Raw genomic sequence first — 13,767 nt, 5'->3', positions numbered from 1 at the left:
CCTCATATGCTCCACTATATCCCATTGCTTGCCATTTATTTATCAGTGCCCTTATGAAACAGACCCCACAGAGCTCCCTAGCCCCTTCCACCATGTGAGAACAAAACGAGACGTCTGGGATCCAGAAGAAGGCCTTCACCCAGCCATGCTGGCACCTTGATCTTGGACTTCTAGCCTCCAGAACTGTGAGAAATAAATTTCTGTTGTTTATAAGCCACCCAGTCTGTGGTATTTTGTTATAGCAGCTTGAATGGACTAAGACACACATCTAAAACTGAACTCTTGATCTTTCCCCTACATCCTTCCAGCTGATAGGCCAAAGACCTAAGAGTAGCCTTTGAGTTTTACCCTCCTTTCATACCTTACATCCTTTAAGATAAACAAATTCTGTTGGTTATACCTTCTAAATGGATCCAGAATCTGACTATTTCTTATCAACTGCAGTGCTACCACTCTGACCCAAGCCACCATCATTTCTCCTTGGATTACTTCCTTAGCCTTCTGTTTTCCCTGCTCCCACTCTCACTTTCACCCTTGTCTTCCCCCATCCCCCATCACCTATGCTTAGCACAACAGGCAGAGTGGTCCCTCCACATCACTTGAAGTAAATACCAAAATCCATATAATGACCCAAAAGGCCTTCTATCAGCTGTCAGCAAACCATAGCCAGAGGCCAAATATGATCAGCTGACTATATTGTAAATAAAGTTTTTCTGGAATACAGCCACACTCATTTGTTACATATTGTCTATGGCTGCTTTCACACTACAACAGCAGAGCACGAGCAGAGACCCTAGGGCCAGCAAAGCCTAAAATATTTACTTTCTGGCCCTTTACAGAAAAAGTTTGCCACCCCTGCCCTACAGGATCTGCCCTCTGCTACCTCTCACTTCAGTTCTGCTCCAGACTTCTTGGCCTTCTTGGTGTTCTCAGACTTGCTAGGCAAGCTCCTACCTCAGGGTACCCTCCCTGCTGCTGTTTCTTCTGTCGACAATCCTCTTCTCTTAAATACCCACTGCTCTCAAACAGCCACTCTTCTCTCAAATACCCACTCCTTCAAGTCTGCTCAAATGTTACCTTTTCACTCAGGCCTTTCCTTACCGCTCCTTCAAATTGTAACTCCCCTCCCCGCCCTCACCATGATGTTCCTGGCTTTATTTCTCTTCAAAGTACTCATCTTTTAATTCTCTACATAATTTATTTTTTGTTTTTTCTCTATCTCGCTCCAGTAGAATGTATTCTCCACGAAGGCAGGGATTTTCCCCCATTCCTCATTCTATTCAAGGCCACATCTTCAGCATCAAGAAGATGATGTGGCATGAGGTAGGCACTCGACACATTTGTTGAGGAATTCCCTATTCATGTCCCTTTTCTCTTGGGTTTGTTCATTTCCACACATATTTGTGGAGTAATTACACGGTGCTGGCCACTGTTGTAGGCTGTGGGAAAGACAACAAACACAGAACACCTGAGCTCAGAAAGCTTACATTCTGGGTCACTTAAGTGGATGCTGGAACATGCTGGTATCAGTGACGAAGAGCTAACTGGCAAACTTGCAGTAATTTTTCAGTTGTTAAACATAGCCGTTATTATAAATTAAATTATATAACCTCACAATTAAACTATGTTAAAAACAAAAGTAATAAACACCCCAAAGTCACCACTCCCTAATTACCTGACTACATTTTATTACTCCTTTGTTCTTGAGGTTTTGCACATCTATGGTATCAAGGAGCCGTCCTCCTCGCTGACTCGCAGGCGCTGGTTAAGTAGCGTCCATGCCTGCATCTTCTCCCACGAGGCCGCTTCCCTATGACACTGAATGCTAATGCTCCCCCAGCAAGCAACTTTCCCACCGCCTGGGGAACGAGGTTCCCTCCGAGTGCACGTGTTGAGGCGACCCGGGCGGTCCGCCTTCTCCAGGTGTGAAGGGAAAGAGGCGCCTGAGCCTCCCGCGAGGACACGGCCAGCCTCGGCCACCCCACATGGAAGGAAGCCTTGCACGTGCAAGGGAGAGGAGATCGATCACTCGAGCCTCCGCTTGCCGAGTCTGTGCGAGCCGAGACGCGGGGATCGGCTGGGAATGCCTGGGCGCGCGGAGCCCGGTGGGAGGCGCGGGGCGGCTGGGCTGGGGTCGCGGGTTGGGGACTGGGCGGCCGGGCTGGCGGGCTTGCGGGCGCGGCGGGGTCGGGAGGGAGGAGAGCGGGTGGCTCCAGGCAGTCGGGCCCGGAAGGAGGGAGAGAGGGCGGTGGGGGTTGTGAGAGGAGGGCGGCGGGGCGGGCGGCCCGGGCTCGGTGGCGAAGCCCCAAGTGCGCATCCCAGGTGCGCGGCTGTGGTCAACCTGAGCCTCGGGGGATCCGTGGCCGAAACTGTAGTGCGGACTCCCGGCGTGTTTACAGATGCCTGCGACCTGGGGCGTTTCTCTGCAGGCCTGTGAGGCAGGAGTGACCCTAGGGGTCGCTTAGAAAGGCATTATTTCTCCCGCAAACCTTACTGATGCAGTGGTGAGGATCTGGAATAGTCAAATTTTACCTTTTTAAAAACAAGATAATTTGAGATCTCAAAGAGGTCTTAGAGATCATCCCTACGAAATCCACCGCCATCATTTTATGGCTAAGGGTCATACTGAGATTGCGTGTAGAGCTGGGAGTGGAGCCTGGGTCTTGTATCCCAAGCCCAGGGTGTTTCCTTATCGCAGGAGATACTGCCATTGCATGTTTTAGAGCTTACTTTTTCCCCCTCTGTTGTTGAATTCCTAAAAATGTTTTTAATCCACATATGTTATATTTTGTAGGAAGAAGAAATTGTCTAAACGAATAACATGAAGTCTAATAGAATCCCGCTGTTTATTATTTCAAGTCAGGGAAGTAAAAGTAAACCATTGCTCTCTTCCCTCGGGGATACCCTGTGTTTTATTACTTGAAACACCTAGTTTTTCTAAGGCTGATGATGTCAGAAGTGAAATCTCCTGTGAAAAAAAAACCTCGTAGAAGTTTATCAATCAGCAAAACTAAAAAAAATGAATCTAACTCTATTATTTCGTTTTTTAACAATGCACCACCTGCTAAACTTGCCTGCCCCATTTGTAGTAAAATGGTGCCGAGATATGGCTTAAACCGGCACCTTGATGAAATGTGTGCTAACAATGATGACATGGCTCCAGTTGACTCCGGGCATGCTGGCTTAAAGAATTCAAATGTGCCCACAGTGGATATAACCAATATTGTCTTAGGAGATGTAATACCTAAGAAGTTGTCACCATCAAAGACAAATTTAACCCCTGGCCAAAGTGATTCAGCAAAAATGAGCATAAAACAGCAGACCAGCCCCTACTTTAAAAGTAATGGTGGCTTGGTGTGCAAAAATCAAGATGAGCTGAGACATCATAACGTGAAAGTAATTCCTTTGGGAAGCCTGTCATCGAAATTGTCCAGAAGATACAGAAAGGCTAAAAGATCAATAGATAAGAATGAAGAATTTGCCAGTCAGAGTCCACAGAGTTCCTTATCCACGGTGGGCAGGAGCCTGGTTGATAACTGTTCAGACACTGAGGACAAAGATCAAATTTTGGAGAACAGTTCTCAAAAGGAAAACTTGTTTACCTGTGATTCCCTTAAGGAACAGAGTGCTCCTGAACATACTGTAGAAGGCACTAAAATAATGGAATTGGAAAGCCAAAGGGCTACTCAGGAATGTGGGAGATCAACCCTGACCCCTGCCTTCTCAGATAATGCTCCCGTGTTATTTTCACCAGATTTAACTCTTGGGAATAAATTACAGTCTACTTCAGAGGACAGTCTTGCAAAGCAGGAGAGTATCAAAGGAGTAGACGGTAAAGGTCTTGAAAACTGTGAGGTAGGTAGTTGTGAAGAGGTAAAAATGGCTGTTGCTTCAGAAGCTAAAACACAGTTGTCCGATTGGGAGGCAGAATCTCACACTTCTACATGTGGTGCTACTGAATGGAGTAACATCCAAGACCTTCCTCTGGAAGGTGGCAGTGGCTTAAAGAATGAAATCACTCGCAGAATTCCTTTGGAGCAGGGGTCAAGCTGTGACATTCCTGGTAAAACAGTTCCAGCACCACCAAGTCATCCCTACTACCTTCGGAGTTTCCTCGTGGTGCTGAAAGCCGTGTTTGAGAATGAAGATGATAAGATGCTCTTTGATGAAGATGAGAAGGGAATTGTGACTAAGTTTTATCAATTGTCAGGTATCTTAAGCCTGTTTGCTTTCAAGTTTTTGTTTCCCATTTGCTGTGCTGATTTGGGCCATGGTGTGATGGGCAGTAATCTAATGGCCACAAGGAGTCAGTGTGGTTTTGGGAGTCCTCTGGGAGTCCTCATGGGAATCAGAGCCTACTACAGGGTTCATCTAGAGAAGGATATGCATGTAAAAGAGACAAGATTTTGTGCCTGGTGATGTCTGCTCCTGCATATCATCCTTACCAGCTGGACTTTGGTTATAATGAAAGCAGCTGTTTTTTCTTTGTATATTTGATGGTTGTAAAACAACCTTTTCCAGATTTGAAAAAAAGTGCAGTGTGACTTAGAAAAGTGTGCTTTGCATTTTGACCAAGTAATCAAGCTTACTATTAGGTTGTTTTGTTTTCACAGACCATTTCCTCAAAAATGAAAGTAAAATAGGAGAAAAAAACAAACCAAAGTGTGTTGAGGCATGTTTTTTCCTCCAACAATATTTTAGGTTCCTAGACTCTGCCTTTTAAAGTCAGGGTGTGGAGGAAATGGAAACTTTCAGGCTAAATTGGTACATTTAAAAATATTCGTCCATGCCTCAATTCCTTGGCAGCCAGAGGTGGCTGTAAGCCCATAGTGCAGGTTTGGAACAAAAGCCATCCTTGTCGCGCTGCTAATCCAAAGGGCCATGATGGCCCTATGGAACTGAGTCCCTTCTGAGGTAGGAAAAGCTTACTTCAGAGCCACACTGTCCTCCAGTCATATGTAGCCAGATCTGACTCCTCAGTAGAGTAAAAAAAAAAGATCCTGCACATTACTACTAGTGTTTAAGAGAAGGGTTTTTGTTATAAATTCGCAGAGTAGAATACTATGGTGTTCCTTGTGTTTCTTTTGAACATGGGAGGATACTTCTCTGGGAACAGTTGTATAAAGTATCCACTCAGCTTCCATGTCTCCTCGTGCTATCCTCACCAGAACATGGACTTGGTGACACCACATTGACTCTTCTATCCAGAGTAGTCACGGGTCTTTGGTTGGGTGCCGGTTGCATTCATGCGAACATTTGTGTAGTTGGCTCTGTGCTTTCGTACAATTGAAAACGAGGAAGTTATTTCTTACAACTTTTAAAATTTTGAGTAATCATTACCAACGTTGGAATTTTTTCCTCCTTTTTACACCAGTCACCGAATACCTCATCTTGTTTAATCTTTCCACCAACTTTGGGAAGATGGTGTTATTGCCTCCCCCCACCCCCCGTCCTTCTTCTTTTAACAGAAGAGGAAATGGAGTCTCAGTAAGGTTCAGTGACTTTTACACAATTCAGAAGTGGCACAGCTGGTCCGGGGCTTTCCATCCTGGATGTTCTTCCTGTCCTTTGATGACAGGCATGGGGGGCAAGGAGACATCCCCACAGGGACTTGCTATTTGAAATAAATTACATCTTCCAAAGTAAGAAAAAGATTTTCTTGGAAGATTGGTTGAGTAAGCATATGTCTATTTCTAATAGAGTATATTTTACCCACCTCCGTTTTAAAAAGTAAATGATATTTGTATGTTGTTTTTGAGAAGAAAGATAATATTTTTCACTATTTTTATTGCAGGTAGTGGTCAGAAGTTATACGTAAGACTTTTTCAACGTAAATTCAGCTGGATTAAGATGAATAAATTGGAATATGAAGAGATTGCCTCTGACTTAACACCCGTGATTGGAGAATTGAAGCAAGCAGGCTTTCTGCAGACAGGTATGATTCATCGAAGGAACTGTAAAATGAAAATAACAACATGAAGAATTAAATTTCTGCAGGGTCATGGTGATATTAGTATGATGACATCTCCTGGTTGATGCCTGGGAAATAATAATTGTGTGTCTGCTTTTTAATTGAGTTTTTAATCTTCTTAGGGCAACAAATTATTCATGTGATGTTAAAGCCATTCTTAGCCTGGGTTAAGACTACTAGGATAATGGGAGATTGTTTGCTATTGGTTTTTAGACTGTCACAGGTTTTGGACCATAAAGTCATCTAGGGATAGATATGTGGATGTGTGCCGCAGAAGAAACTCTTCCCTCCTCGGCTCTCTCCTTCCGGCAAGAATTCGAATCATCTTATTCTGATTCCTCATCTTTATGATAGAATAAAGATGGTTTGTGTGAAGCTAATATTGTTTCTGAAAACTTCATCTACCCCCCACATGCACACACATACAGGTATAAGGAGAATGATAGATGTGAGTCTTGAGTTCAAGTTGCTGACAGTTTAGACCGAAATAAGCAAATGAAGCCAAAGCCAGATGGTTTGTGTGTGGAAGAGTGTGTAGTGGAGAGCAGTAAGTGAATGAAGTCAGGGTGAGTGTGGGGGACCTGGAAAGCTGAAGGAGAGGCCTGGAGGCTCAGGGAATGTGAGTGATTAGGCAGTGGGACATGGGGCCCTCTGGAGCACGCCTTCCCACACGTCAGTGCCATCAGGGTCACCTGGGAGCTTATGTTCCCACGTGACTTGGAAGATCTGGTGCAAATTCCATAAGTCTGCCAGCTGACTGCTGCAGGTGAGCCTTGACTTCCCTGTAAATAACCTTTAAGCAACAAACCAGAATCCCCGTCGTTGCCGTTACACTCAGTCAAGTCCAAGTCCTGCCCTTGAGCCTCACAGCCCTGTGGGACCTGGCTCTGGCTGTTTCTCTTGCCCACTGTGCTGCGGTCACACAGCTCACCCCTCATTTCCTGCGGCTGCTCTGTGTCACCTTGGCAGAGGTTTGCCTGAGCACCCCGTGTAAGATACAGTCACCCCCCCTGCATGTTCACTTGGCCTTACCCAGGTTTGGTTTCTTTGTGGCAGTTGTCACCACCTGACATATATACTTATTTATTATGCTAGGAGGTAAGCTCCGTGTAGGCAAGGCCTTGGTGTGTTCATTGTGGTGGCCTTAAGTTGTGAATGCCTTCCGGCAGAGACCAGCCAGGTCTGATTCAGCTAATCCCATGGGTCGAGAACGGTGTGTGGATCCCATACTAGCATGATGTATACATGTAGGTTGAATGAGTGGACCCGTGAAGGAGTTCCCAGCCAGAGGCCTGTGGGGAGAGAGGAAAGCTGATGATCAATTGACTCTCTGACCTCTTTTGGAAGTTTTGTGATTAGAAAGAGTGAGTATACCAGTAAACTTTTAAGGAGGATGCCCAAACCATAATGGCTATCCATATGTGTCTTTATTCGATTTTCCTTTACTTTTTAGTGAGAGGTTCTATTATTTTATAACTTTTATGAGATGTCTATTTTCCATATTTTTTAATAATTGGTGTGGCAAGCTAATTAAGATTTCTACAGTAGAATTTCATTTCATTTGCATCTGACTAAGCTTCCTTCTGCTTAAAGTAAATAAAGCTGGAAAATAATAAAATTCTTTAAAACTATTTTTAACTTTTTTTTTAACCATTTCAGAATCTGAGTTGCAAGAGCTCTCTGAGGTGCTTGAACTACTTTCTGCTCCTGAACTAAAAACCCTGGCAAAGACCTTCCACTTGGTGAATCCCAGTGGACAGAAACAGCAGCTGGTGGATGCCTTTCTTAAATTGGCCAAACAGCCTTCAGTCTGCACTTGGGGCAAGAAGCAGTCTGGAATCCGTGCAGTGATTTTAAAAAGGTTTTGTTGGCTATTACAGTGAAAACATTTAAAATGTTGATAGTACATATTAACTTATTATAATAGATGGTACATGTTTTCTAATTGTAATTGCTTATTTCATTTGCAATTAGATAGAGAAGGCAGAAGAGTCTTAATTACAATAGCCTGGATTCTTTCTTGATTTATTATTCATAATTCATAATTCATACTAATTTCTAGGACCAATAAAAATCAGGAGGCAAGAGAATAAAGGCAATAGGGCTTTAGTAAATTCTAGTATTTTAATATTCAAGAAAAGTGCAGTTTTAACTACTATCCTTACAGGATTTAAGGGTAAACTATTCAGTCAAATTTTTATTTTAGTAACTTTTTATTGCAGTGTAATCTGTCAATCTTAATATGCAACTTTTCTTTCTTTCTTTCTTTCTTTTTTTTTTTGTGAGGTGATCAGCCCTGAGCTAACATCTGCCAATTCTCCTCTTTTTTTTTGCTGAGGAAGACTGGCCCTGGGCTAACATCCATGCCCATCTTCCTCTACTTTATATGGGACGCCGCCACAGCATGGCTTGCCAAGCCATGCGTTGGTGCGTGCCTGGGATCCAAACTGGCGAACCCTGGGCCGCCGCAGCGGAGCGCGTGCACTTAACTGCTTGCGCCACCGGGCCGGCCCTAATATGCAACTTTTCTTGGGTTTAAACATAAAAATTAACCAAAAGCAGTGGGTAGTTTCTTTTGTCCTTGTGAAGCCTTTGAACTGTTTCAGTTTGGGGAAGATTGCAAAAACTTAGAATTTATTTCTTCTGCCCACGTTATCTATAAAATACAACCCTGTCAGCTTTAGTCTGGCAATCCACTGTTCTGGAGTTGTTGAGGGTGATATGTGATGATGCTTTTGAAAACACTTTAAAACCATGTTGTTGTTTATTTTGTATATTATATATGTGTGTGTGTGCATGCATAAACACACACACATACACACACTTGCGTGCACACACAGGTAACTTTCAGCTGTCATGTGCCAAGAGCCCCTCCTCATCAGGAAGATACTACAAATACTAATCTTTAATAAAACATAGGTATAAATGAGACATACATTGTTAAGAAAAATGCTACTACCGACACTTCAAAAAAGTTTATACTGTAGATTTTTAAAATGTTTTAATAAGTTATATATTTATAGTTAATTGACTTTAGGAGTATAAAATCCTCACCCCTGTGGTATGTCAAATGTCTTCTGAGTCCTTTCTTTATCTAATTGTATTTGTTAGGTATTTTATGTTAACCTTATATGTAGCATTACATAAGTAAGTGAACATTAAAATTAGCAGCCACCTCTCAGTATAAGCACTTAGTGTATGAACAGAAATAAAAGAAATAAGATTAACATTTTTTTTCACAGACTTCGGACTTGTAGGAAAATGAGATTCTCAAGACTACTTTAGTTGAACTAAAACCCCTGTCCTTTAAGACTGTACTTTATTCCTTCATTTTGTTGTGGAGCCCAGCAGTGGAATCTCAGAGTCTCTGACAGCCCCATACGAGGGCAGTACCTGGTTATCTTACTCTGCTGTTTTCATGAGGAAACAGAAAAAGGCTCATTATCTAAACTTTCTTAGTCCTAGTACATAGTCATTGTTCATTTTGCCGTGTTTAATGCTTCCTTCTGCAACTCGGAGGCCTGGTCCACTGGGGCATCCCTGGGGCTCTGCATGGAGATGGGGGAAGTGGGCACTTTTTATCAATCTTGGTAGATGAATGGTTCTCAACTAAATAGTGGTGTGATAGGAATCCCACCCCTGTCCCCTTATGTCTTTGATAGTGGCACTAATCTTTCCTCATTCCTGGTGGCCCCCAGGGATGCAGCACTGCTTTTGTTTAATGGCTTCTGGGATGGCTAGGAAAGTGAAACCACTGGGCCCGTGGTTCTCAACTGGGGGCGATTTTGCCCTCCAGGGGACATCTGGCAATGTCTGGAGGCATTTTTGATTGTCATGACTAAGGGCGGGAGTGGTTGCTACTGGCATTTAGTGAGTAGAGGCCAGGGATGCTGCTGAGCATCCTGTAATGCACAAGGCAGCCCCCCCTAGTCCCCAGCAAAGAATCATCCAGCCCAAATGTTGATAGTATTGAGGTTGAGAAACGCTGCTCTAGATGATTTCCAGGTTGTGAGCCGTAGGGTCCATGTGGCCCTGAATTTAATTCAGACCTCCAAGCCCACCTTGAAGTCATCCAGAATCAAACGAAATTCACTCTGAGGTTCCATGGAATGGAGATACACTGGACTGCTTTGCACATCAGAGAACAGCACCAAACCTTGGTGTAAATTCGTACCACTTCCTGGTACAAAACCATGCTGCCTTACCAAGAGCCTTTGATAATGACATTTTACATAAATACCTATTATTGAATCTAAATTGTCACTCCAGTCAAGAAGTGAGCATTGCTGATGTCAAGTAGGGTAATACTTTTTTTGAGTTTTCTTGGTATTTTACATGTTCATGACCACGTCAACCCTATCCTGCTCTTTTATTCAGCCAAACTATGAGTGAAACTGTTTGGAGATAATTTCATTTAATCCTTACTGTGTCCCTAGGTGGGGCTCTGAGCCCCAGAGAGGTTAAGAAATGCTCCAGTGTAATACAGCTGTAAGTGGTAGATTTGTGTCAGGCTTAGAATAATCAATGCCACTTATCTTTATTTTATCTGAAAATAATTTATAAAATATTATATCCAAATGCTTAAAAACCAGAAAGTTATTTCTATATTGTATATTTTTCAGAGCTAAAGACTTAGCGGGACGGTCGCTGAGAGTCTGTAAAGGCCCCCGGGCTGTGTTCTCCCGAATCTTGCTACTGTTTTCATTGACCGACTCGCTGGAAGATGAGGAAGCCGCCTGTGGCGGTCAGGGCCAGCTTTCTGCTGTGCTCTTGGTCAATCTTGGCCGAATGGAGTTTCCTCGGTACACCATCAGTCGGAAAACCCAAGTCTTCCAAGATAGAGATGATCTTATCAGGTAAGATGATGTTAGCTCACTATGACAGCTGTGTATTTTTAAATTTAGGTAAAAGATTTTGTTATTACTTTTTTGCCAGCCACAGTGAAAACATAAGTCCATAGCCAAAACAGTTTTTGACGTTTTTTGTTATCTTTCTGCCTCACTTGTATACATTTCTAAGACTACAGGAGAATGTAGAAATGCGCTTACATTAAGGTTGCCAAAACCAATGAGTTTTGAGTTAGAGCTACAAAAATTTTCCCTGACTCATGTTCCCAAATAGCTTTGGCAGGGAGCACTTTTTAAATACAGACATTTGAACAAGACTGCCTTGTAAATATGTTGTTGGCATGAACAAGGGTGAAGATGAATGTTTTCCTTTTAATAAGGCTTCAGATATAGCTAATGCTAACTTGTGTACTGTAAACAAGAATCAGGAACATGATGGATTAGAAATTTTCACTAATCTGTTTTGGTACATGGATTTAGTGAATGTTTGGTTTGACTGACAAAAGTAGGTTTTGATAAAGAGTGGTATAGGTCTTACAGGAAAAAAAATACTTGGATTTCCTAAAAAAACTCATCTTTTATAAGAAAAATTAATTTGGATTTCCTAAAATGTCGCATTTGATTCTTGATTTAAGGTTTATGACTCAAATTTAACTGAAATTGATTCTGATATTTGATTTTAGCAAAGTTGTGTAAGTGTTGCCTAGTATATGCTTTAAAAAGTAAGTTATTGAAATTATTGAATCAAAGCAGTGTCACTATAAACTGATTTTAGCCCATTTTGCTTTAGTTACCAGGAAGCTCAATATCTCGTCTGTCTTCAATTGGAATCACTTTTTTAGTCAAATCTTCTAATAGGAATATTTCCCCTTACACTGTTTTCAGTTGTCTCATGTCTTTTTACCTTTTCATTTTTAGTGACTTCATGCTTTTCTCTTGTGTGAGAATGTGTACTCTGAAGCCAAGTTCCAGTCTCTGTACTAATGAACTGTGAAACCGCTCTGTGCCTCAGTTTCCTCATCTGTGTGTTCCTACCAATATGTGTTGATAGATGTAAAGTGCTTAGAACCTGGACTATGGGGATTACTTAGTACATCTTAGTTAGTATTATAATTGTCATTATTACTGGTTTATCTAAGGGAGATTACTTTTCAGTTCTATGATTGACAAAACCATGGTTGACAAGTTCAAAAGTAGGGGCCTAGGGAGAAAAAAATAAGCCATCCCATATTCTTTTTAGAAAGTAGGTATGCTGTAAATAATAAAAGTAATTAAAACTCATTTTGTTATGCAAAGGGCCTTAACATGTAAATGAAATTGGACTTAACTGGCGTCAGGAAGGGTAATTATGCAATTCCTGGTAATATGGTACCTGGCCTGAGAACACTTTTTGCCCGGGTCAGTGCTTGGAAACAATGTATCCTTCCTTTTCTTTTCCCACATTTATTCAGTACACTTGAGATGAGTGTCGATTCCCTGTCGTGTGCCTAGTTGGGGGGGTTGCAGTGTGAACAAGACAGGTGTCTGTCTGTTTTCATGGGGTTACATTTTACTGGAGGAGATAGAAAATAAAACAGAATAATTACAGTGTGTGAAAAGTGCTATGCAAATTGAGGGGTAGGCTGGAGAAGTTCTGCTTTGTATATAGAGTGTCAGGCAGAGTGTCCCTGGAGAGGTGACATTTGATTTGAGACTTGAGAATGCGGAGGAGCCAGTCACGCGAAGGTCTGGGTGCCTGCATCTAGGCAGTCTGGGGAGTGCGTGCACAGTCCCTGAGAAGGGAGAGAGCTTGCTGAGTTGGAGAGACTCGGAACGGCTCTGTGGCCGAAGCCCCAGGGGAAGTTAGACAGGAAGACAGGGCCAGGGGTCACTCAGCCTCGGAAGCCCTGGTGAGCAGAGAATTGTGCTCTCTGAGTGATGGGAAGCTGTTGAAGAGGTTTGGGTAGGTGGGTGATCTGTTTCACATTTTACAAAAGCATCCTGTGGATTGGGGTGGAGGGCAGCAAGAAGAGCCACAGGAAGGCTAGTTTAACCTTCGTGGTCCAGGCGAAGGTCTTGACTGGGCTAGGGGCAGCAGCGGTGGAGAGAAGTGAATATGTATGAGGTATTTGGGGAGTAGAAAAAACAAGACTTGATTATGGTTATATACAGGGGAGAAGAAAAGGAATGGATTAGGATGGCTCTAGTGTTCTGACTTGGGTGGTGGTACCATGAAATGGTGGGAGGGATGGCGATGCTGGCTGGGCAATCAGTGTTTGGGATGCCCACTAGCCGTTCAGAGGAAGCTGTCATGAATGGTGCTGGACATGCTGTCAGGAGCTCAGGGAAGAGCTCCCTCTTGGAGGGAGAATTTTGAGTCACGGGCTGATGGATGGTATTTGAAGCTGTGAAACTGGATGAGATCCCTGAGGGAGGAGAGAAGGAAGGAGCATTGGCAGCCAGCATTTAAAGGCCAGAGAGAGGGGAGGAGCAGCCAGGAAAGCAGTAGGAAAATCAGGAGCATGTGTGACTTGGGAGCCTAGAGAAGAAAGTGTCTCAAGGATGAGTAGTCACTTGTCTGTAGTCAGCTAGGAGGTTGAGTAAATGTGGGGCTGGAAAAATGATCCTTAGATTTAGCAACCTGGGCAGGAGCCGCTTCAGAGGAACCTGTGGGGGTGGGTGACGGTGACAACAGAAGCCGTATCTGGAGGAGGGGAGACAGTAAAAACAACTCTCAGGAGGTTTGGCTCTAAAAGGCATCAGAGAAACAGCTGCTGCTGCAGTGGAATGTGAGGGCAAGGCAGTTCTGTGTGTTTTAAAGGTGGGAGATACTAGGGTGTGTGCGCGTGCACTGATAAACCAATAGAAAAGGAGAGGCTGGCAATAAAGGAGGAGGGGACAACCAGAGCGGGGACCCTTGGGAAGACAGGAGGGCCACGGACCTGGAGCACAGAGAGGACAGAGGTGTGG

General features: G+C 43.3%; 1 protein-coding gene across 1 annotated transcript in view; it reads left to right on the top strand.

Moving 5' to 3' along the window:
• The first annotated feature begins 2,283 nt into the window (after window positions 1–2,283).
• The window catches only part of FAN1 (FANCD2 and FANCI associated nuclease 1), a 36,771-nt gene continuing 25,287 nt past the window's right edge, over window positions 2,284–13,767 (top strand). Inside the window, exons 1-5 of the mRNA XM_087428824.1 lie at window positions 2,284–2,504; window positions 2,795–4,210; window positions 5,795–5,935; window positions 7,631–7,832; window positions 10,594–10,827. Coding sequence (XP_087284950.1) covers window positions 2,947–4,210; window positions 5,795–5,935; window positions 7,631–7,832; window positions 10,594–10,827 — 1,841 coding nt within the window. The 5' untranslated portion in view covers window positions 2,284–2,504; window positions 2,795–2,946. The remainder of the gene's footprint in view (window positions 2,505–2,794; window positions 4,211–5,794; window positions 5,936–7,630; window positions 7,833–10,593; window positions 10,828–13,767) is intronic.

This window comes from Ceratotherium simum, chromosome 3 (assembly GCF_057802395.1).
Source record: "Ceratotherium simum simum isolate JZ-2026a chromosome 3, ASM5780239v1, whole genome shotgun sequence".
Taxonomy (NCBI): domain Eukaryota; kingdom Metazoa; phylum Chordata; class Mammalia; order Perissodactyla; family Rhinocerotidae; genus Ceratotherium; species Ceratotherium simum.
This window is presented reverse-complemented; position numbering and strand designations above follow the sequence as displayed.